Genomic DNA, 23,372 nt, shown 5'->3' on the forward strand with positions numbered 1-23,372 from the left:
AAACCCACAAAGGGCTGGAAATGTGGCTCAGTGGTAGAATGCTCCTAGGTTCAATCTCTAGTTCAAAAATAGAAAAAAAAAATAAAATAAAAAAAGAAAAAGAAAAAAGGAGACAGATGCAGATGCAATATTCCTGTCTTTCACCAGGCCTCTCTCTCTTTTTTTTTTTTTTTTTTTTTTGGAGTTTGAACCCAAGGGCACTTTGCCAGTGAGCCCCAGTTTACATCCTGTTTTACAGTTAAGCTGCAGAGGCCCTGACACTTATGATCCTCCTGTTTCAGCCTCTCCAGTCACTGGGACTGGGATTACAGGTGTTTGCCACCATGCCCAGATCCCTGCTTGTTTTTCCTTAAACTCCATCCCCCAAACGCTTACGCTTACCAGACTCAAAAACAAAAACAAAACAAACAAACAAAAAACCTTAGTTGTTTCATTGTAGACAATGGCCTGTCTGTACTGCAAATGAGTCAGAACTAGGAACCCTTGAAAAAGACATGTAGTTCCAATGCCTGCTACCTGGTTTCTGTTCCCTATCCTGTGCTGCACCCTACCCGCAGCCACAGTGGCATCTGCAAAGCCAGACCACACTGGCAACCAGAGGCAGATCTTTGACAGGAAGTCTTGGTGGATCATTTCCTCCCAAGAACTCAAGGCCTCTGTGCCTGGGCCACTTCTCTGCCCAGATATCCCCGAGTTAAATCAGAAGAAAAAAAGACTCCAAGAAGGATGTCAGGAGGGAGGGCTCCAGGGAAGAAAGACTTCTCTGGACACCGGCTTCTAAGTCTCTATTCTACCCCTAGGGCGAATCTCTTTGGTGGCTCTTGGTTATCATCTGTAAACTATAAACAATAACAACTGTCCTCACCACCCCATAGAGTGTTGTGAGGGCCAAGTGCAATGTTACTGATGAAGTGCTTGGGGAAAGTAAAAAGCTCCTTGGTTAGGAAGGCAGCATAGAAGCCCTGAGTGGGTTTGATGCTCCAAGTCCCAGCTCTGTCGCTGGCTTTGCTGATAATCTGCATAAAGGTTGGCATCTCTGAGAAGAGCCTCTCTCCTCCGCATTCGCCAGAAGAAATGAAGGGAAGGGAGGGAATGCTGGGTCAGGATAACCTTCGCCTGCGCCGCCAGGGCTGCTGGATTTCCGTGCAGCCCCTGGGTGGGGCAAAGCCTGGACGAGGCCGGGGTAAAGCCGCGGGAGGGTGGGCTCAGAAACCGGTGCCGGCAGGAGGCGGGGTCTTGCCGGGCCCTTTCGAGCCACGTGCTGTTGTTTCCGTGCCGGGACGATCACGTGGCCCGCGTCAGCTGACCCGTCAAGGTAAAGCCCAGTGCTGGCGCCAGGCAGCCCCCGCCCGGTCGCGCCCGGAGCGCAGGACCCTTCGGAGGGGTAAGAGCGCCCCTCTCATCGGTTGTCGGTTCATCCCAGCCACCTGTACTCAAGACCCTGCCCCTCGCCCATCCCAACCCGCTCGGCCTGGCACCCAGGAAGCCATCACGAGGAGGGCCGTGGCCGGGCTCGGCCCCGCGCTGCCCCCAGGCGGCCAGCAAGAAATGGCCCCGGGGAGCAGGGGGCGGGAAGTCGCCGTTAGCACCAGGAGGGAGGACTGGTCCCCACCCCCAAACCCCGACATGGAGGAGCTGCTTCGGAGAGTGGAGAGGGACCTGAACATTGATGCCCGTCAGATGGCTCCAGCCCCAGGGGGCACCCACGTGGTGGCCCTAGTGCCCGTGCGCTGGCTAGCTAGCCTCCGTGAACGCCGGCTGGGACCCTGTCCGCGGGCAGAGGGCCTGGGCGAAGCGGAAGTCAAGACTCTCTTGCAACGCTCGGTACAGAGGCTGCCCCCAGGCTGGACGCGCGTGGAGGTGCACGGGCTGCGGAAGCAGAGACTGTCCTACCCGCTGGGTGGGGGCCTGCCCTTTGAGGAGGGATCCTGCGGCCCTGAGACTCTCACTCGCTTCATGAAGGAGGTGGCTGCCCAGAATTATCGAAATCTTTGGCGCCATGCATACCACACTTATGGGCAGCCCTATAGTCATAGCCCTGCTCCCTCAGCTGCCCCTGCTCTGGACTCAGTAAGACAGGCTCTGCAGAGGGTCTATGGTTGCTCTTTCCTGCCAGTGGGTGAAGCCACCCAGTGCCCCTCATATACCAGAGATGGCACTTGTCCCTCTCGGGGCAGCCCTGCCTGCCCCAGCCTTTTGCGAGCTGAGGCCCTGTTGGAATCACTGGAGATGTTGTATGTTGTGCACCCCTATGTGCAGTTCTCCCTGCATGATGTAGTCACTTTCAGCCCTGCCAAACTGATCAACAGCCAAGCCAAGGTGCTTTTCATTCTCTTTCGAGTGCTGAGGGCCATGGATGCCTGTCACCGCCATGGGCTGGCCTGTGGGTCCCTGTCTTTGCACCACATTGCTGTGGATGAGAAACTTTGCAGTGAACTTCGGCTGGACCTAAGTGCTTATGAGATGCCCACTTTGGATGAGAACAAGGAAACCCCTGAAAAGAGGGGTGGGACAGGCCATAAGTCTGAAAAGGAGGGAATGGAGAGATTTGGGTGTCCCTCTTGCCAGGAGGAACTTCGGGGCCTTGTGCTAGACTGGGTCCATGGCCGCATCAGCAACTTCCACTACCTTATGCAGCTTAATCGGTTGGCAGGTCGGAGGCAGGGGGATCCTAACTACCACCCAGTGCTACCCTGGGTGGTGGACTTCACCACACCCCATGGGCGCTTCCGAGACCTGCGCAAGTCCAAATTTCGCCTCAACAAGGGAGATAAGCAACTGGACTTCACATATGAGATGACTCGGCAGGCATTTGTAGCAAGTGGTGCAGGTGGTGGGGAACCGCCTCATGTTCCTCACCACATTTCAGATGTTCTCTCTGATATCACATACTATGTGTACAAGGCTCGGCGCACACCCCGGTCAGTACTCTGTGAACACGTCCGTGCCCAGTGGGAGCCCCATGAATATCCCGCCAGCATGGAGCGGATGCAGACCTGGACACCTGACGAGTGCATTCCTGAGTTCTACACTGATCCTTCCATCTTTTGTTCCATCCACCCTGATATGCCTGACCTGGATGTGCCAGCTTGGTGCAACTCCAGCCAGGAGTTTGTGGCTGCTCATAGAGCACTGCTAGAGAGCCGTGAGGTATCCCAGGACCTGCACCACTGGATTGACCTCACCTTTGGCTATAAACTCCAGGGCAAGGAGGCTGTGAAGGAGAAGAATGTGTGTCTGCACCTGGTAGATGCCCACACTCACCTGACCAGCTATGGCGTGGTGCAGCTCTTTGATCAGCCTCATCCCCAGCGCCTGGCAGGTGCTCCCTCCCTTGCCCCTGAGCCTCCTCTCATTCCTCGGCTATTGGTCCAGACCATCCAGGAGACCACAGGCCAGGAGGACTTTCCAGGACAGCTCACAAGTGGGGTGGGCAGACTGGTTTTAGAGGCTACTCCTTGTGAGGCTGGCTGGACCAGAGAGAGGCCCATGGCAGGGGAAGATGACTTGGAGCAGGCCACAGAAGCTCTGGATTCCATCTCCCTTCCTGGGAAATCAGGTGACCAGTTGGGCTCTTCCTCCAGTCTAGCCCCTCCCAGCCTCCTGTCTTTCTCAGCCGCCTCAGCCTCTCGACCAGGCCGCAGAAACAAAGTTGCTGGCGCAGACTCTGGGGAGGCTGAGGAGGGGAAGATCCTTCTTCCTGAGGGATTCAATCCCTTGCAATTCCTGGAGGAGCTGGAAAAAATGGGCAATTTCTTGGCCAAAGGCCTAGGGGGCCAGTTGGAGTTACCTGAGCAGCCTCAGGTCCAGTCACCAGTACAGCTGCGGGACCTCTTCCATCGGGACATGCAGGCACTGGGTGTCCTGTTGGCTGAGATGGTGTTTGCCACCAGAGTCCGGACTCTGCAGCCTGATGCACCTCTCTGGGTACGTTTTGAGGCTGTTCGAGGGCTCTGCACATGCCACCTCAAGGAGGTCCCTGTGTCTTTGCAGCCTGTGCTGAATACACTCCTACAATTGAGTGGACCCAAAAGTCCCATGGTAGTGAAGAGAGGCAAGCTGGACCCACTGTTTCAGTACAAGCCTGTCTCTCAGGGATTGCCCCCTCCCTCCCCAGCCCAGCTCCTCAGCCCCTTCAGTTCCCTGGTTCCCTTCCCTCCGTACTTCCCAGCACTGCATAGGTTCATCCTCCTGTACCAGGCAAGGCGCGTGGAGGATGAGGCCCAGGGACGGGAGTTGGTGTTTACTCTGTGGCAGCAACTGGGTGCTGTGCTAAATGAGATCACTCCTGAGGGCCTGGAGATCCTGTTGCCCTTCGTGCTGTCACTCATGTCTGAAGATCACACAGCTGTGTACACGGCCTGGTACCTATTTGAACCTGTTGCCAAGGCACTTGGCCCTAAAAATGCCAATAAGTACCTCCTGAAGCCTCTCATTGGTGCCTACGAGAGCCCCTGCCGGCTACATGGACGCTTTTACCTGTACACTGACTGCTTTGTGGCTCAGCTGATGGTGCGGCTGGGCTTGCAGTCCTTTCTTGTCCACCTGCTGCCCCATGTCCTGCAGGTGCTGGCTGGTGGAGAGACCTCCCAGGAAGAGAGCAAGGGCCTTGTTGGCGCTGCTGAGGATGAGGAAAGTGAGCTCCCAGGGCCTGGGCCTGGCTCCTGTGCCTTTGGGGAGGAGATTCAGATGGATGGAGAGCCTGCTGCCACCTCAGGCCTGGAGCTCCCAGACTATACATCTGGTGTCAGCTTCCATGACCAGGCTGACCTGCCTGAGACAGAGGATTTCCAAGCGGGGCTGTATGTGTCTGAGTCTCCACAGCCTCAGGAGGCTGAGGCTGTGAGCCTAGGCCAACTGAGCGACAAGAGCAGCACCAGCGAGACTTCCCTGGGCGAGGAGCGGGTTGCAGATGATGGGGGTGCTCCTATGGACAAGAGCAGCCTCAGGTCAGGCGACAGCAGCCAGGACTTAAAGCAAAGTGAGGCCTCGGAGGAGGAAGAGGAGGAGGAAGAGGAGGAGGACGAATGCTGTGTGGTGTTGGAAGAGGATGAGGGGGAGCCCGATGAGGTCACGGGGGCATCTGAGCTCACTCTGTCAGATACAGTGCTGTCCATGGAGACAGTTGTGGCTGCTGGTGGTGGGGGAGATGGTGAGGAAGAAGAGGAGCCCCTGATTGTGCAGTCAGAAGGCAAAGAACAGAAGATCCTCCTTGGTGAGTCCTCAGGTCTGGGAGGTGTTGGTCAGTTACTCCCCTGCTTTGTTCTCAGTATTTGCTGCACTCCTGCTCTGTGCCAAGCTTTGTATTCAGTTAGATGCACACGGAGTACACATCTAGCAGAGGAGGTGCCAAATGGTAAACAATCTGAACCCAGGACCTTGTGCATGCAAGGCAAGCATTCTACAACCGAGCTTATGTAGTGTAAATACTATAAAGAACCTTTCTGAGCCCAGAATGGTGCCACACACCTGTAATCACAGTGACACAGGAGGCCAAGACAAGAGGATTGCAAGTTCAAAGCTAGTCTCAGCAACTTGTGAGGCCCTAAGCAATTTATTAAGACCATATCTGAAAAAATAAAGAGGGTTGGGGATGTAACTTAGTGGTAAAGCACCCTTGGGTTTGACCCTGCCCCCTGCCCCCACCCCACCCCCCCCCAAAAAAAAAAAAAAAAAACTAGCTGAGCAAGGTATGGTGTAATCCCAATGACTTGGGAGACTGAGGTAGGAGGTTTACAAGTTCAGGACCAGCAGGGCAACTTGGTGAGACCCTGTCTCAAAATTTAAAAACTTAAAAATAAAAGGATTGGGGATGTAGCTCAGTGGTAGAGTATCCCTGGATTCAAAAATAAAAAAATAAAAAAGAAACAAAACTAGCTGGGTTGCTATGTCTGAATGGAAAATAGGGCTTAGATCTTTAGATCTAGTTTTCAGGAGTCAGAGAAGGCTTTTTTTGAAAGTAGGAAGGTGTAGCTCAGAGGTAGAGGGCTTGCCTGGTTATGTGTGAGACCCTGGATTCAATCTCTAGCACTGCAAAAATAAATAAATAAATAAATAATTTTTTTTAAAAAAAGAAGTAGTATGGACAGTTGAGGTTCAAGGAGAAGTGGAAAATAAATGGATAAATGATAGTTGTAGCCAGGTACAATGGTGTACATCTATAATCCCAGCTTTCTAGGAGGCTGAAGCAAGAGAATCACAAGTTCATAGCCAGCCTGGACAATTTAATTAGTGTTTCAAAATAAAAAAGGCTGGAGTTGTAGCTCAGTGGGAAAACATTCACTTAGCACATGCAAGGCCCTGAGTTTGATTCCCAGCACCACAAAAAAAAGAAAAAAAGGTAGTATGTGAAGAGGAAGAGGATTCAAGTCTGAGGGAACAGCATGTATGGGGCTCTGAGGCTGTCACATTTTCATCAAAGCAGTGAAAGGCTAGCATGGTTTGTTTGAAAGAGCTGAGAGAAGGGGGCCAAGCTCAGCCTCAGGAGTTTGGGGAGGTTCACTGAAAGGGCGACTTTCCTTCAGGTTGTGCTTAAGGAGAGGGCCTGGCCCCTCTGCCACTGCTAAATGGAGGGGTGTGGGACAGCCCAGCTTAGGCCAGGCTCATTGGCAGAGCTATAGCCAGAGTCAGCTAGGTGGGTGTGGTACATCAGGGATGGTGGGAGGAGTGATGAGCCACCGTTATCTGATGAGTTCAGGGTCTGCTCCTGCCCTGCAGATACAGCGTGCAAGATGGTCCGCTGGCTGTCTGCCAAGCTCGGCCCCACAGTAGCCTCTCGTCACGTGGCTCGGAATCTGCTGCGCCTGCTGACATCTTGTTATGTTGGTAAGGCCTGCGGTTGGTAATGGAGATGGTGTTTCCTCCCAGGCCCTTCATCCATCTTCAGTACTCTCTCGGAGATCCTTCCTACCTCTGTCTCAAACCACTTCTTGGGAAGATCCTGGGTCCCAATCTGTAAGCTTCTTCTTAGGGCAGGGCATGGGGCAGACCTTAGGCTAAAGTGAGCAGGAGCAGTTCCCACGGTCCTGGAAGGCCAACCTCCCTCTTGCCCTCTACTAGCTGCTCAAGGATGCTGACTCTTCCTTGGCAGGGCCTACTCGGCAGCAGTTCACAGTCAACAGTGGCGAGAGCCCTCCATTGAGTGCCGGCAACATCTACCAAAAGAGGCCAGTACTGGGCGACATTGTGTCAGGGCCTGTGCTCAGCTGTCTCCTCCACATTGCCCACCTGTATGGGGAACCTGTCCTCACCTACCAGTACCTGCCCTACATCAGCTACCTGGTCAGTTGCTGATTTTGCAAGCCTTGGGTGGGGAGGCTGAGGACTTAAGGGCTGGCTCAGGATTCCTGGGGTACTAGGGGGTCTATGGGGCAGCCTAGCTCTCATCTACTCTGTGGCCCCAGGTGGCCCCTGGGAGCAGCTCAAGTCCCAGCCGATTGAACAGCCGTAAGGAGGCAGGGCTGCTGGCTGCAGTGACGCTGACTCAGAAAATCATCGTGTACCTCTCCGACACCACCCTTATGGACATCCTTCCCCGGATCAGCCATGAGGTCCTGCTGCCTGTGCTCAGCTTCCTCACTTCCCTCGTCACCGGGTAGGCCCCTGCCCCAACCCTGTGAGGGGAGCAGCCCAGCTGAGGGGCCCCCCAAGGGGCTGGGAAGCTCAGGGCAGAGAAGATAACACTGGGTTGGGTGTCAGGAGTCCTGGTTCTGATCCCAGTTCTGTGATCCTGAGCAAGCAACATTTGCCTCAGTTTCCTCATCTGGTTTGAATCAGTTGACCTTGGAGTCCCTGCCATTTAAAGCTCTTGATAGATCTGATCAAGACCTATCTGCAGGATAGGTCCCAGGCTCATGAGCTGTGTTTCTAGGTTTCCAAGTGGGGCTCAGGCCCGGACTGTCCTGTGTGTGAAGACCATCAGCCTCATTGCCCTCATCTGCCTGCGGATTGGACAGGAGATGGTCCAGCAGCACCTGAGCGAACCTGTGGCCGCCTTCTTTCAAGTCTTCTCTCAGCTGCATGAGCTGCGGCAGCAGGTAGGCAGGGCTGCCAGGGTGGGGCAGGCTGGGCCAGGGCTGTGGACTAGCTGACTCCCTGGGCTTCCTCCCCATAGGATTTGCAGCTGGATCCCGAGGGCTGCAGTGAGGGTCAGCTGCCAGAGGCAGTGTTCTCTGATGGGCAGCGGCGGCCAGTGGACCCCACCCTGTTGGACGAGCTGAAGAAGGTGTTCACCCTGGAGATGGCGTACACAATCTACGTGCCCTTCTCCTGCCTGTTGGGTACTGCCCTATCGTGTTCCCTTGCATAGTCTTTGTGGATACATCTCTTTCCTGGGAAGGGCCCCATGCTCCCCTCCAGCCAAGAGTCAGCAGTGGGTTTTAAACAGATTTGGGGGTCAGCCCTCGGCCCTCCAAGTCCCAAGGTGATATATAAACGGAGACTGAGCATTAGTCAGCAAGAATCCCTGGGGAAGGAAGGGGAGGCAGGTTGATGTACTGATGATCCACAGGAGCTGTTTGGGAAGGAATGAGTGACCTACCATTTATGTAGCTTCCCACTATGCATTTCCATGGGTCATCTCCCTGAACAGGATAAGTAGCCCTGTGGGTAGATGTATTATTATCCCCCCAACCAAATTCTAAGCGCTGGGAGGGCAGGGCACACACCACCTGTCCAGTTCACTATCATTTCTGTTGCTTAGCATGGTACCTAGCGTGTAGAAATGACCACACACATATGGACTGGATGAAATCAGTTACTGGGTAGGATAGTGAGAGGCTCAGAGTGAGAACTTACTTGCCCAGTTATACAGTCAGATCTTCCCTGTCTTCTGTGGTTTCAAAGCCCTTGAATGGGTGACGACAGCCACCTGCTATCTTCCCGGATCTTAGGACCTCTTCCACTCCCATCCAGGTGACATCATCCAGAAAATCATTCCCAACCACGAGCTGGTTGGGGAGCTGGCAGGACTCTATCTGGAAAGCATCAGCCCAAGCAGTCGCAATCCTGCCAATGTGGAACCTGCTGTGCCTAGCAACGGCCCTGAGTGGGACCCCCAGGGTGGAGTCTGTCCCCAGGATGATGGCCACTCAGGGACCTTTGGGAGTGTTCTCATTGGGAATCGCATACAGATCCCCAGTGACTCTCAGCTTGAGAGCACTGGCCCATTGGGCCCCATCTCTGGAGTGGGTGGGGGGGGCCTTGGCAATGGGAGGGAAGACAACGCCCTGAAGCGGGAGCTGCCACGGAGTGCCCACGGGCTGAGTGGGAACTGGCTGGCGTACTGGCAGTATGAGATTGGTGTGAACCAGCAGGATGCCCACTTCCACTTCCACCAGATCCGCCTGCAGAGCTTCACCGGCCACTCAGGGGCTGTCAAGTGTGTGGCACCCCTGAGTAGCGAGGACTTCTTTCTGAGTGGCAGTAAGGATCGTACTGTGCGCCTCTGGCCACTGTATAACTATGGGGATGGTACCAGTGAGACAGCTCCCCGACTCATCTATGCCCAGCACCGGAAGAGTGTCTTCTACGCAGGCCAGCTTGAGGCTCCGCAGTATGTGGTGAGCTGTGACGGGGCTGTGCACGTCTGGGACCCCTTCACAGGTGAGCGGGCCCAGGTGAGGCCTGTTTTGTTGCTGCTGGACCTCGCTCTGACAGGCCCCTGGGAATTGATCCTGAGAATTGGGGGGTATAGTGGTATGTTTTAGGGAGAGATTCAGTGAGGCTATACAGAGGAGCAGTTAGGGCTTAGAATCTTTTATATTTGCATTTGCATCAGCTCCACCACCTTACGTGCTTGTGAACTTGAGCAAGTCATTGTGCTGTTGGAAGCATTGATTTTCCCATCTGTGAAGTAGGAATTAGAAAAAGTGGTTTAGAAGATAACACACTTAGAGGTTTGGCTTGATGCATGTAGTACAAGTTTGGCAAACCATTGCTTAATTACTCATTGGCATCATCATAGGGAAAATATGGTTAAAGAGGAGAAGGGAAAAAAGAAAAGGGACAGGTGTAATGTTGGGACAGAGAGAGGGAGATGGTATCTAATCAGGGGATACTGTGTAAAGAGAAGACATTGCTTTGGGAATGGGAGCCTGATCTGGTCATGGAAGCAGGAAGGAGGGAGAGTCTGGAAACATCTTTAGCATTTTCTGAGTATCTTTGGGGAATGAGAGACGGGACAAGAAAGAGTCAGGGTTCTTCCCTCAGCTAGGACCCCAGATCCACTGTGCCCTTCCTTTTCAGGGAAGACACTTCGCACAGTGGAGCCATCGGACAGCCGTGTGCCCTTGACTGCTGTGGCTGTCATGCCTGCCCCCCACACCAGCATCACCATGGCCAGCTCTGACTCTACCCTGCGCTTTGTGGACTGCAGGAAGCCTGGCCTTCAGGTCAGGGGATATGCAGTTTCCTGAGCTCAGGCCTGGTTCTCTGGGGACCTGGCAGGGAGGACACCCACCAAGACAGAAAGGCAGACCGCTGCCCTGGGGCACTGGTCTCTTTGGAGATAAATCATCCTCAGCAGCAACCCTGGGGACAGGACTCTGGCCTATGATAGGGATGGGTTCTGGGCTTTTCCTTTCCTCAGATGGGGCCAGAGGCTCAGGCTTTCTGGCTGTAGAAGCTTAAATAGTGAGCGGGACCTGGGGGCGAGAGGGTGGGGTGACTTAGTGACAGCGCCTCAGCAGAGTCTCCCTCTGTCTGCAGCACGAGTTCCGCCTGGGTGGCGGGCTGAATCCTGGGCTTGTCCGCTCCCTAGCGGTCAGCCCCAGTGGCCGTAGCGTCGTGGCTGGCTTCTCCTCAGGCTTCATGGTGCTCCTGGACACTCGCACAGGCCTGGTTCTACGAGGCTGGCCAGCTCATGAGGGGGACATTCTGCAGATCAAGGTGATGGGCTCGGTTCCCGTCCACTCCTTACTGCCCAACCTCGGTTCATCACCTGGGCTCAAGGCCCACCCAGGGACAGGCTTGAGCTTGTGTCCCTTATATCTGCTCAAGGCCTGATGGGCAGGGAAGGTGGCTCTTCTGGGCCAACTCAGGTGCCAGCTGCACTGCTGGGGCCTTGGCAGGAGACAGGCCGTGGAGGCGGGGACCAAGGGCAGAGCTGACCCTGCAGCTCCATGGAGATGTTCTAATGAGTAACCCTTGTCCATATTTGTCTTGCTTGGAGGGTCAGGGGTCGGGCCCTGTCCGTGACCCAATTCAGGTTAAATAAAGCTCAGCTGGGAGGCTGTTTACTGCCCCCAGACCACTGAGCAGAGTCCATGCCCCCTGCTGGGCTGCTCTGGTGGGGGCAGGAGCAGGCCTGGGCATGAGGATCCTACTCTCCTCCACCCCATTTTCAGTCACAGGCCTCCGGACTAGTTAGCAGTCCAGCAGGGGAGGAGGGCTACTTGTGGGGAAGATTTCTACAGGCAACTGGAACGCTCTTCCCCAGCTTGGGTGGAGACCAGGGGACATGTGTTGTTGTTGCTGAGGCCAGGCTGTCCCCATCTCCCTTCAGATTTCAAGTATCTTTAAATTCTGACATTCTAAGAAAGTGTCAGAAAGGCTCTGGGATCAGCCTTGGTATTTATCTTGGTTCTGCCACTTACTAGTTCTATGATCCTATTAGGATTAATTAATTTCTGTGAGCCTCATTTTTTCTTCTGAAAAATGGGGACAATGGCAGCATCTCCCCCATAGGGTTGTCCTGAAGATTAAATGTGGTCATTAATGTGGGCAGCATGCCTAGCATAATACCTGTGGATAGTAAGTTCTCAAATGAGAGAATGATTAGGTTAATGACACTGAATATATCAATGTTAACTATGGTTAATATGATGTGGCAGGGTGGCAGCCTGTCATCCCTCAAGATGGCCTGTCTGAGCTGGGCACTGTGGCTCATGCCTGTAATTCCAGTGGTGTGGGAGGCTGAGGCAGGAGGATTGCAAGTTAGAGGCCATCCTCAGCAACTTAGTGAGACCCTGTCTCTAAATAAAATATAAAAAAAGGCTTTGGATGTGGCTTAGTAGTTAAGTACCCCTAGGTCAATCCCTTGTACCACCCCCCACCAAAAAAAAGGCCTGTCTCCCCTGGGCAATGTGGGAGGCAATGGGTGTACAGGAGGGTTCAGGCCGTTGCTGAGACTCTCCTCTTCTGTGGCAGGCAGTGGAAGGCAGTGTCCTGGTCAGCTCCTCCTCTGACCACTCCTTGACTGTCTGGAAGGAACTGGAACAGAAGCCCACACACCACTACAAGTCAGCATCTGACCCCATCCATACCTTCGATCTCTATGGCAACGAGGTGGTCACTGGCACTGTGGCCAACAAGATTGGTGTCTGCTCCCTGCTTGAGCCACCCTCCCAGGCTACCACAAAACTCAGTTCTGAGAACTTCCGTGGCACGCTCACCAGCCTGGCCTTGCTGCCCACTAAACGCCATCTCCTGCTGGGCTCGGACAATGGTGTCATTCGCCTCCTGGCATAGGCTGAGGGACCAGTGGGCTGGCATCTCCCTAGAGTCTAGATCTTCAACCTTGTTCCCCCAGCAGCTCCCTCGAGGCTGCCCCAAGTCCCCTTGCCCTGCCAGCTAAGGCCTCCACCTGGGATCCCAGCCCCTGAATCCTCAAAGCTATGAGGCTGCCAGAAAGTCTCCCATTCAGGGCTTGGGAGATGCTGCTCCTAGTCAACGGGAAGCAAGGAGAGCAGGGAAGGCATCTCGTTTCTCCCCAGCTCTGCCCTCTGGATCCACATGGGGATCCACAAGGAAGCTCCAGGAAGGGGAAGGGAGACTGGCCTTGCCAGCTAGTCTCTAGGAAAGCCCCTGCCCCTTTCTGGGCTCTCTCTGTCCCTGTCCCTCAAGAACAGGAAGCTGCCCCAGAGCAGGGCACTGATGGTGCTTGGATTCCAGCCTAAGGAGGGATGACCATGATCCAGGAGTTAAGGGCCTTGGTCTGGGGTTTAAGTGTTCACCCACCCTGCCCCAGAAAGAGGGCAGAACTGGACACAAAAGGTGGGCTGGGCCACCTGGTGCCTGCCAGGAGTGACCTATGCCTTGTCTGCCCACCCCTAACCACAGTGTTTGTGCCTTGAGCTGAGGAGGTAGCCTCTGGGCCCAGAACCCCTGGAGGTGTCCAGGATCCTGAGAGGGGTGAGAAGACTCATCTCTGCATCTCAGGTCTCTCCCAGAGGACAGAACCAGTTGTCTCTGGGTCCTTATCTGGAGCAGACATGAGGACTGAGACTCATGGCCCCTGCTGCCTCCTTACTATTTGCAATAGATGTAAATATTACAATAAATCCTTTGGAAGAGCCATGGAGTAGAGTGAGCCTTGTCTTTTTCTTTTCCTTTCTTCCCTTTCTTCCTTCCTTCCTTTTGGTACCAGGGATTGATCCCAGAGGTGCTTAACCACTGAGCCACATCATCAGCCTATTTTATTTTTTATTTTGAGACAGGGTCTCACTAAATTGCTTAGGGTCTCACTAAATTGCTAGGGCTGTCTGAACTTGCAAGCCTCCTAAGCCACTGGGATTACAAGCTTGCGCCACCCCATCTGGGTCTCTTTTTTTGAGACAAGGTATCACCATGTTTCCCAAGCTTGCCTCAAGGGATCCTGGTTGACCTCCCAAGTAGTTGGAGTTATAGTCACACACCACCAAACCAAACTTATGACTTGTCTTAATGGTGGTGGCAGGGTGGGGACAATTGAGACTCAGCAGCTGGGTCTAGGAGATGAAGAACAGGGCAGGAAGGTGGGAAGGCAGCCTGACTGCTATTGCTCTTTGGGTGGCAGAGGGTGCAGGGCTTCTGGTTTGTGCAGCCTCAAATCAGTTTTCCAAACCCTCATTCTTAGGAAGAGTAAGCAAGTCTTGTTCCTGATGAGGTAGGACACTTGTGGAGACTGCAACCCTCTCTCTCCCCTCTCTCCATGCCCTGACTTCTGGCTCACACTGAATGCAGCCAGCCAGGATCTGGGGTTTGTAAGGGGTAGGGGTGGGTCTCTATATAGACTTGTGCAGCCTCACCTTCCCTCCCCTTGGGATGGGGAGGCAGCTGTGGGGGGAGGATGGGACACTGGAAGCGGGAAACTGGATGTGACTCTGGATCCAGCTCTGTGTCCTTGGGCAGGGCACGTAGCCTCTCTGAGCTGGACTGACCAGGGATAATCTCCACTGGGAGGTCTGACATAGTGCCAGACCCCTGTGTGTCCTGGATAGGACCTGGTCTTGGCTGACCAGACCCAGCGTCCTCAACTGTTTCCTTCTGAACGTCCTTTCTCCAGGCTCAGGTGGATCCAAATCCACAGAGGCTTTGGGTAACTGTTTCAAGACTAGATACCCCTGTAGAAAAGGGGCTTCTGGCACTCATATCAATGTTTAACCGGATGTTCAGGTCAATATTTACCAGAAGAGAAAGCTATCTGAACAGGGGTTGGCTAAGAGCAAAGGTCCTGGTGGAAGGGGAGGGCTAGGCTGGGCTGGTGGAGCCCGCCAGAGCGTGGGGAGCACCCGAGTTGGGCCAGAGGAACATCGTGTGCAGCAGCAAGGAACCTGTCGAGGTAGGGTGGAGGGGTGGCTCAGCCTGCCCCTGGGGCAGGAGTGGAGGTGGGGAGCTGCTTACTTGGCTGAGGGGTCTGGGCTGAATTTATTCAGGAAGCCTGTAGTTTTGCAGCCTCCTGGGGTAATGAGGAGTCAAGGTGGGGTTCCAGAAGAAGTCCCTCTGGGACTTGAAAGATAAGGTCTTTCTTGCTAGGAAGAGTCAAATGCCCAGGTTGGAGACCAGGCTGGCCAAGGGCCCTTGTATGTGATGGGGGTGGGCTCAGGAATGATAGAAGGATCCTCTAGAAGGATTGGCCCTGAGATAGGGGAGGGATAGAGATGGGGGATGTGAGACCATCTCTGATGCCAAGGCTGGGGCTGATTTATCCTCCCCTAAATCAAGACATGCTACTGGGCGTGGTGGCACATGCCTGTAATCCCAGCGGCTTGGGAGGCTGAGACAGGAGGATAGCGAGTTCAAAGCCAGCCTCAGCAAAAGCAAGGCGCTAAGCAATTCAGTGAGACCCTGTCTCTCAATAAAATACAAAATAGGGCTGGGAATGTGGCTCAGTGGTCGAGTGCCCCTGAGTTCAATCCATGGTTACTCCCCACCCCCCACAAAAAAAAGACATGCCCATTCCCACCTATCAGCCTGATTTTCCTGAACTGGCCTGGAACAGAGCAGGGGGCGAGGCTTGTGATTCCCATAAGTCCAAAGGTGGCTGGACCAGTCATTCATTGGGCTCTGCTGCTGGGTCAAGGAGGCAGTCCTCTGTCCACCCCACCACACCTGCTGAGCCTCAGGGCTTCACGGTCCTGTCCACTATTGTTGGCAATACCCGACCAACCTGAGAAAGGCTGACCAAACGGACAGCAGGCTGGGTAGGCTCTCTGGTGTGGGAGCCCTTCCGAGAGGCTCAGGACAGGCTTCCCACCGTAGTGGCCCTGGAGCTAGCCTGACAGATTTCTTCCACAGAGGGCCAGGCCTTGTACTCAGCATTTATAAAGACTGTCTTTTTTGGTTCTCACAATCCACATGGGAGGAGGCGGGGACTTCTGCCACCATTTTCCAAGATAAGGCAGGTACCTGAGGCCTCCAGCCAAGAGGCAGAGCCTAGATGCAAACCCATGTCTGATGAACAATGCAAGCCCTAGAAGAATGAGAACTCTTTAACAACTCCCGATGAACCAAACTGTCCTTAGTGAATGAAATGGGAAGACCTAGAAATGACAAAGGCGAAAACAGTTGGAGGGAATCCCATCCTTCAGATTGTGTTTTTAGTGTGCATCCTGGTTCTGTAGCTTGGCTGAGTCAGGGTATGTGTGGGTAGGATTCCACCACCTGATGTGGGAGCTTGAGGTGGAAACTAAGCCTTCCTGTCCCTGACACAGGAACATGACACTGCTCCGAGGGCTCCTGGTGCTCAGCTTGTCTTGCCTGCAAGGCCCCTGCTCCGTGGTGAGGTTGGGCTGAGTTCTGGGTGGGGCTGGTCAGTCAAGTTGAAGAAGTGGCTGGTGGGGAAAAGCCGTGGGGCTGAAGGGGTTTGGGTCCAGGGAGGGCTTGGCTCAAGGGGGCTCCCCTACCTCTCCTCACCCTTTTCTCAACAGTTCTCTCCTGTGAGCGCCATGGAGCCCTTGGACCAGCAAGTAATGGGCGATGAGGTGCATGTGAGAGAAGGGAGGACCTGAGGGGTCTCGCCTGTGGCTTGGGCAGGGTGTGGGACCTGTAGAGAGGATCGCTCTCCATCTGCTTCCTCCTTCTGCAGTCAATTATCGGGCAGGCCCAGGAGAAGCTGTCCCCGCTTGCCCTCCTCAAGTTGGGCAACCAGGTACAACCAGGTGGGGCTGGGGAAGAGTGGGCAGGGCCAGAGGGAGAAAGGCCAATCAGCAGGGGTGAGGAAACTGGGAGGTGTGGCCGTGAGGCTGAACCTCAGGTGTTCAGAGGCCAGAAGGGATCCCGTAGGAAGGACCCTCAGGTGGCCTCCCACTACCCCAAGGGCTGGGACAAGGCCCTGCCATAATCAGGCACAGGGTCTATGAAGGAGACATTCAACGTAGTACCTGGAGCTGACGCTTCTGACCTTACTGCCCACGATCTGTCCTTGTAGGAGCCTGGTGGCCTAACTGCCCTGAAGAGGTCCCCAGGAGACTGCAAAGGTGCCCCAACTCCAGAGGAGACTCGCAGGCTGGCTCAGGCCATAATGTCTTTCACCGCTGACTTGTTCTCCCTGGTGGCTCAAAGTTCCACCAGCCCCAACCTCATCCTGTCGCCCTTGAGTGTGGCCCTGGCTCTGTCTCACCTGGCACTAGGTACTGTGGCAACACCTATCCAGACCAGCAGAACTGAGAGGCCAGTAGGAACTCACTACTCCAGAGGTTATCAGTGGATGGCTCCTTCATCAGGGTCACATGGACATTTGGTAAAAATGCAGATTCCTGGGCCCTCACCAGTCTCTGTGAATCAGATTCCCAGGGATTGGGCCTGAGAATGTGTTTATTTACAAGTTTCTCTAGTGATTTTTGTGCAAGACTTTGATAGCTATGATATCTCCCACTGGACTCTAGGGTCTCCTTGTGGGAAACTGAGGTCCAGAGAGGAAAGTTAACTTGAGCAAGATGAGGCCAGTCTGTGAGCAGCATAGATGAAAGTAGCCTTCAGGAGTTCTGTCAGTCAGTGGATACAGAGAGAAAGCATGTGCTCCGTGGGCGTACTCATCGTGGGTATCTGAGAGGGCTGGAATGGGAAGTGGGGGTGGAAAAGAAGCCCCCACCAGGGCCTCAGCCCACATGGTCTCCTCCAGGTGCTCAGAATCAAACACTGCAGAGCTTACAACAGGTACTGCATGCAGACTCAGGATCCTGTCTCCCCCATCTGCTGAGCCACCTCTGTCAGAACTTGGGCCCTGGGACCTTTCGATTGGCTGCCAGAATGTACCTGCAGAAAGGTAGTGCCCTGCATGGGAGAATGGTGAGGGAGATGGATTTGGCCTCACGTGATCAGTTGGAATATTGGTGGCTATGGAGGCCCCAGTCCCTGGGAACAGCTTGTGTGGCCCTCTGTGTTTAGGATTTCCCATCAAAGAGCATTTCCTGGAGCAATCAGAACAGCTCTTCCGTGCAAAGCCCATGAACCTGGTGGGAAGGCAGGAGGATGACCTGGCGAACATCAACCAATGGGTGAAGGAGGCCACAGAGGGAAAGATTGAGAATTTCCTCTCAGAGCTCCCAGATAATACCGTATTGCTTCTCCTCAATGCCATCCACTTTCAGGGTACACTTCTCTTCTCGAGTCCCTGCCTAGAAGCTCTCCCCTTGCCCTATAGGCTGAGTGGGGTTGTGCAGGCTTTCTTCTGAGGGTCTCTTTTCCATCTCAGGCTGGGCCATGAGGCAAGGGGCTCTCTGGGTGTAGTAGGGAAGGGGCTCAGAAACTGGGATGAGGTGGTTGAAGATAGAGCATCTTGGGAGAAAACGGAGGCCAGAAAGACCCAGGGGGGTTCCTGGGAGCATTGCAGGGGGAGGGGACTACAAGCCCAGATTTAGAAATGTGGGAAGAAAACTCAAATTAACAGTACCCCCTGGGGTCTTGGCCTCTACTTAATTGACCCTTGACTTGGTTCCAGGTAGGATAGGCAAGAGCCTGGTCCTAGGCTACATGGCCTCTGCCCTCTGCTTGGCTGCAGGTTTTTGGAGGACCAAGTTTGACCCAAGCCTCACCCAGAGAGACTCCTTCCACTTGGACGAACAGTTTACAGTGCCAGTGGACATGATGCAAGCCCATTCCTACCCCCTGCGCTGGTTCTTGCTGGAGCAGCCTGAGATACAGGTCACCCTTGCTGGGCCTGGGTGTTGGGAGGCAGGGAAGGAGAGAGGCAGGCTGTGGAGCAGCTACAGGGGTGAAGGGGATGCCCCGCTTTCCTTGCAGTCTTAACCCTGAGGCAGGAGGCTCTGAAAGGCAGCACTGTGACTCCACCCAGGAGAATCAAGGCTGCAGGATCTTTGAAGTTTATTAAGTCAATTAAATTATACTGAGCATTTGCTGTGTGTGATACTGTTCTAGACAGTGGGTTTTAGTGGAGATCAGGGTCCTACTCTTAGGAGGGAAGATACACAGTGCATGAGCAAATATAAATCAATACCATCAATTGTTTTTATTTTAATTTATATTAATTTTTTTTTTTTTTGTGCGGGGCAGGGGGTACCAGATATTGAACTCAGGGGCATTTAACCACTGAGTCACATGCCCAGCTTTTAAAAATTTATTTAGAGACAGGGTCTCACTGAGTTGCTGAGGTTCTCACTGCATTGCTAAGGCTGGCTTTGAACTCTCAATCGTCCTGCCTCAGTCACTGGGATTACAGGCGTGTGCCACTGCACCTGGCACACAATCATTTTGGATAGAGTTAAGTCCTATAAAGGAAAAAAGGAAGGAAGGAAGGGAGATCTGTAGTAACATGGTCAGGGAAAATTATTTCAAGAGGAGGCACTGACTTGAGATCTAGATGCCTTTTGGTGATATGGGTTTATTCCGAGGACCTGAAGTTTGTGGGGCAGCAGAGAGACAATCCCAGCAGCCATGTAGCTACTCAGTGCCTTAGTAACCCCCAAGCCTTGGAAATTCCACCTGCTCTCTCACACAGTGCTGCTTAGAAGGAAGGATCTAAACCAGGCACCATGGCTTAGGCCTGTGGTCCCAGAAATTTGGGAGACTGAGTCAGGAGGATCACAAATTCAAGGTCAGCCTGTGCAACTTAGTGAGGCCCTCAGGAACTTAGCAAGATGGGCTGGGGTTGTGGCTTAGTGGTAGAGCACTCGCCTAGCATGTGTGAGGCACTGGGTTTGATCCTCAGCACCACATTAAAAAAAAAAAATGAAATAAAGATATGTGTGTCCACCTGCAACTAAAAAAATAAATATTAAAAAAAAGAACTTAGCAAGACTCTGTCTCAAAATTTAAAAATAAATAAATTTTAAAAATAGATATGATAAATTATGGTATAATGGTATATTAAGAATTCTGTAAAAATAAATAAATAAATAAAATTAAAAACAAAACAAAAAAAATGGAAGGATCCAAGTCTGGCATATTGGTACATGTCTGTAATCCCAGCAATTTGGGAGGCTGAGGCAAGAGGATGGCAAGTTTGAGGACAGACTGGGCAATTTAGTAAGATCCTGTCTCAAAATCAAATTTTGAAAAGGTCTAAGAGTATAGCTCAGTGGTAGAGCACTTGCCTAGGATGGCTTCTCTCCATCTCATCCTGAAAGAAGGCCTACTCTTCCTTCATTCTTCATCTCCATTTCCCCATCCTCCTTAACCTTCCTCTTTCTCAGGCCCAGGAAACCAGACCTAGTGCTCCTCTCCCTTTGGGTAGGAGGCCTGCACACAGGTGCTCTGCTAGAACCTGAAGAGTTTCAGCTGCAAAAGCACCTTGAGCCTAGTGCCTTAGCTGCAGGAACTCTCACCCTGAAACTCAGTGTATACACACAGCTGACAAAATCACTGCATGAAGTGAGAGGGAGAGGGGAGGGGACTACCCTTTGCAGTGGCTCCTGCACAGAATTCTAGGTTAGTTTAAAAACCAGTGACCCAGCTGGGCATGGTGGCACACGCTTGTAATCCCAGCAGCTCGGGAGGCTGAAGCAGGAGGATCATGATTTCAAAGCCAGCCTCAGCAATGGTGAAGTGCTAAGCAACTCAGTGAGACCCTGTCTCTCAATAAAATACAAAAAAGGGCTGGGGATTTGGCTCAGTGGGTCCAGTGCCCCTGAGTTCAATCCCCAGTACTAAAAAAAGAAAAGAAAAATAAAAACAGTGATCCCCTCACATGGAGAAGATCAGAAGCAAAGACAGGTGGTTCTTTAGCCCATTCACATGGCTAGATGTACAAGATGAAGAGAGAGACATTATTTATTTCTAGTACTGGGGTTAACACCAGAAGAGCTTTACCATTGAGCTACAGCATCCCCAGCCCTTTTTTAATTTAAAAAAAAGTCTTTGGACAGTTTCTTACTAAGTTAGAGCCTCGCTAACTTGCTAAGGCCAGCCTCAAACTTGTGATCCTCTTGCTTCAGCCTCTCAAGTCACTGGAGTTAGTCATGGGCCACTGCACCCAGTGAGATAGCCTTTATTTATTGAGTGCAGCCTGAGTGCAGACACTGCTAGAATAAAAGCATTATCTTGTCCCGTCTTATGTTAGCTTGCAGTGGGGCAGGAGATGTTGCTCCACTTCCCAGGTGAGGAGGTAAAGGCTTGATCAGGAGAGACTTGAACCCCAGTCTGTCTGTCTCAAAAAAATACATTCTGGACCAGACTCCAGGTAGGTTTGGATGCTTTCTGATCCTCATATTCTCTCCTTCCTCTTTGTAGGTGGCTCATTTCCCTTTTAAGAACAACATGAGCTTTGTGGTGATGGTGCCTACCCACTTTGAGTGGAATGTGTCCCAGATACTGGCCAACCTGAGCTGGGACACTCTGCACCAGCCCTTGCTGCGGGAGAGGCCCACCAAGGTGCGGCTGCCTAAACTGCATCTGAAACACCACCTGGACTTGGTGACCACACTCAGCCAGCTGGGTAAGGAGGCTTGGCGTGGGGCTGGGCAAGGAGAAGACTGAGTCAGAGCTGGCTCTGAATCCTGACGTTTTCTAGAGGTTGGGGGAAGGTGAGAGTGTATTATATGAGTCCTTTGTCCTTCTGTCCTGGGGTGAGCTGGGGCAACCCAGGGTATGAGGAGCTACAGTACTGCCCAAGAGAGAGCACTGCAAAGACTCCTAATAGAGAGCCCAGGGCAGCATGTGAGCCTTGCTGACTCTCCTGGAAGGGGTTGGAGAAGCTGAGGTGCATCTACCTATCAGCCATTTGCTAAGCAACTTCTATATTCCAGGCACTGTGCTAGGCACTGAGAACCCATACTATAAAGAATGCTCAGTCTAATGAGGTGGGCCCCAGGGATTCAGGAATTTATAGTCCATCGTAAGTGATTAAAGACACAGGGCTTTTCTCTGGCTCACCCAGGGGAATACTGAGCAGGTACCCACTCTAGATTTTGGGGCTGGGGATCAGGGAAGACTTCCTAGAGGAAGTAATATTTAAGTTAAGACTTGAAGGTTAAACAGGAGTTAAGTAGCAATCTGTGGGTTCAAGGTGTTCCCTGGCCAAGGTGCTAGACAGGCCCAGGCAGCCTGGGGGAGAGAGGGTGGTCCTGACCAGCTGTCTGCTGCCCTGCACAGGCCTGCAGGAGCTGTTCCAGTCCCCAGACCTGCGTGGGATCTCAGATGAGAGGCTAGTGGTATCCAGTGTGCAGCATCAGTCCACGCTGGAGCTCAGTGAGGCTGGTGTGGAGGCAGCTGCAGCCACCAGCACGGCCATGTCCCGCATGTCCCTCTCCTCCTTCAGCGTGAACCGCCCCTTCCTCTTCTTCATCCTCGAGGACACCACAGGCCTGCCCCTCTTTGTGGGCAGTGTGAGGAACCCCAACCCTGGTGCACAGCCTGAGCTCCAGGAGCAGCAGGATTCCCCTGACAACAGGGACTCCTTCCAGGACCAGAAAGCCTTCCTCCACAGAGATAAGCCCTTTGGCCCTGACTTGAAACTCATGCCACCCTCTGAGGAGGATTACTCTGAGTTTAACAGCCCCAAGTGAGGGCCCTGGTCACCAGCATTCTGAGTCCCCACCCAGACCAGCTCTCAACTTGTGTGACTCTTTCCAACCAGCTTTGTGGGATGGGGGGGGGGCGGACTGGGTGGGCCTTCTGGGAAAGGGGAGGAGCCATTCTCTCCCAGCTCTTCCTGGGGAGTCTGGGGAATGGGCTGGGGCTGGAAGCCGGCAGGCATTAGGGACTGTTGGGGTTGGATCCCTCTTCATTTCTTCCAAAGAGGCTCAGAGGATGTCCATTTGGGAGCTGGGGTGGTAGGACAGTGGTGGATCCAGTTTTGTCAGGAAGCAAACTAGGTTAGTCCCTAAATCAGCCGGGACACTGGAGGGAGGGCTGTCTTTGGCCTTATCCCTGAACTCCCTGGCTGGGGAGAAAGAGAGGCCCTGGTGGTGGCTCAGAAGGCGGAGCATTGCCTTGGGTCCCGCCTCTGCCTCTCATGGGACCTTGTATCCTTCTCCATAGGTCAAGGTTGACATTACCTCTGATGTAACCTGCTAAAGGCCTACCAGCCTCCAGCCCATCCCAGATGTCCTGCCCGCCCCCGGTCTCCTGTCCATACACCCTCATCCTTAGAGATGCCAACACTGCCAGGATTCCCCTTCCTTCCTCTCTCCTGTCTTCTTCCTCTGCCGGGAGCTCAGGGGCTGAGGCAGGGAAGGGTCTCATTAGCTCTCTCAGGCTCTTTTGTAAAGTTTTTGTAGTGATTTTTATGCCACCTGAATAAAGAATGAATGGGCTGGGCTGTTTAGATGTCACTGTTCTGAGTAGGGCCGTAGGGCAGAGAGCAAGTGGGGGCAGAGGGGAGGCAGGGAGGCGGCCACAGAGCAGACTGCAGGGAGCCCTCTCTGTGCCACGTTTGGTCTCTGGCCAAATGCCAGTCCTCTCCAGGGCCACCTCCATGCCAGCCTGGCTCTGCTCTCGGCCTTTTCCTCTCCACATGCCTCAGGCAGCCGGCAACAAAGGCAGCTCAGAATAGCCCCGGCCTCCTGGTTTGCGAGAACTGGCAATTAGGGGGTTTGTGGGGCTTTTAATTACACATCAGCCCCTCTGCCAGGAGCTGGCGCCCGCCAGCCGGGGGCAGGCTGACAGCTGGAGGCCATCATGCTTGAGGATTTGGGGAACAAGGTTGGGGGTACCTTGGCACAGGGCTGCAACTTCCTCTGTGAGAGTCCAGGAACTGGGGGCAGCACGGGTGTCTA

The 23,372-nt window shown here is 53.4% G+C and overlaps 2 protein-coding genes across 9 annotated transcripts; both read left to right on the plus strand.

Moving 5' to 3' along the window:
* Nucleotides 1-1,285: 1,285 nt before the first annotated feature.
* On the plus strand, nt 1,286-13,300 carry Wdr81 (WD repeat domain 81). 3 transcript variants are annotated; one of them, XM_046446926.2, is made up of 10 exons: nt 1,286-5,215; nt 6,718-6,825; nt 7,091-7,281; nt 7,404-7,594; nt 7,871-8,036; nt 8,114-8,279; nt 8,914-9,603; nt 10,246-10,391; nt 10,708-10,887; nt 12,148-13,300. In XM_046446926.2, exons 1-10 carry the CDS (start codon nt 1,549-1,551, stop codon nt 12,466-12,468), a joined length of 5,826 nt encoding a protein of 1,941 aa, XP_046302882.1. In that variant the 5' UTR covers nt 1,286-1,548; the 3' UTR covers nt 12,469-13,300. The 3 variants fall into 3 exon arrangements, 2 of the variants coding, with proteins under 2 accessions (XP_046302882.1, XP_046302884.1); XR_006852176.2 differs by lacking the exon at nt 12,148-13,300 and having other exon boundaries at nt 8,914-9,617; nt 10,708-10,844; XM_046446928.2 differs by lacking the exon at nt 6,718-6,825.
* A 1,094-nt stretch (nt 13,301-14,394) lies between these two features.
* Serpinf2 (serpin family F member 2) lies at nt 14,395-22,910 on the plus strand. Of its 6 annotated transcripts, none has more exons than XM_046446929.2 (10): nt 14,395-14,539; nt 15,912-15,978; nt 16,128-16,187; nt 16,286-16,348; nt 16,628-16,829; nt 17,321-17,464; nt 17,587-17,790; nt 18,200-18,342; nt 20,887-21,091; nt 21,748-22,910. In XM_046446929.2, exons 2-10 carry the CDS (start codon nt 15,916-15,918, stop codon nt 22,158-22,160), a joined length of 1,497 nt encoding a protein of 498 aa, XP_046302885.1. In that variant the 5' UTR covers nt 14,395-14,539; nt 15,912-15,915; the 3' UTR covers nt 22,161-22,910. The 6 variants fall into 6 exon arrangements, with proteins under 6 accessions (XP_046302885.1, XP_046302887.1, XP_046302888.1 ...); XM_046446931.2 differs by having other exon boundaries at nt 16,128-16,181; XM_046446932.2 differs by having other exon boundaries at nt 16,128-16,166.
* Nucleotides 22,911-23,372: the final 462 nt, after the last annotated feature.

This window comes from Marmota monax, unplaced genomic scaffold (assembly GCF_021218885.2).
Source record: "Marmota monax isolate L192 unplaced genomic scaffold, Marmota_monax_Labrador192_F-V1.1 WCK01_AAM20220418_F8-fsc00138, whole genome shotgun sequence".
NCBI lineage: Eukaryota > Metazoa > Chordata > Mammalia > Rodentia > Sciuridae > Marmota > Marmota monax.

Excerpts from the sequence above, each read along its gene's own strand:
- Wdr81 (XM_046446926.2), top strand. The coding sequence starts at position 1,549 with ATGGCCCCGGGGAGCAGGGGGCGGGAAGTCGCCGTTAGCACCAGGAGG. Across the intron at positions 6,826-7,090 it reads GCTGACATCTTGTTATGTTG|GGCCTACTCGGCAGCAGTTC; the intron begins GTAAGGCCTGCG and ends CTTCCTTGGCAG. Across the intron at positions 8,037-8,113 it reads TGCATGAGCTGCGGCAGCAG|GATTTGCAGCTGGATCCCGA; the intron begins GTAGGCAGGGCT and ends TCCTCCCCATAG.
- Serpinf2 (XM_046446929.2), top strand. The coding sequence starts at position 15,916 with ATGACACTGCTCCGAGGGCTCCTGGTGCTCAGCTTGTCTTGCCTGCAA. Across the intron at positions 16,349-16,627 it reads TCCTCAAGTTGGGCAACCAG|GAGCCTGGTGGCCTAACTGC; the intron begins GTACAACCAGGT and ends CTGTCCTTGTAG. Across the intron at positions 21,092-21,747 it reads GACCACACTCAGCCAGCTGG|GCCTGCAGGAGCTGTTCCAG; the intron begins GTAAGGAGGCTT and ends TGCCCTGCACAG.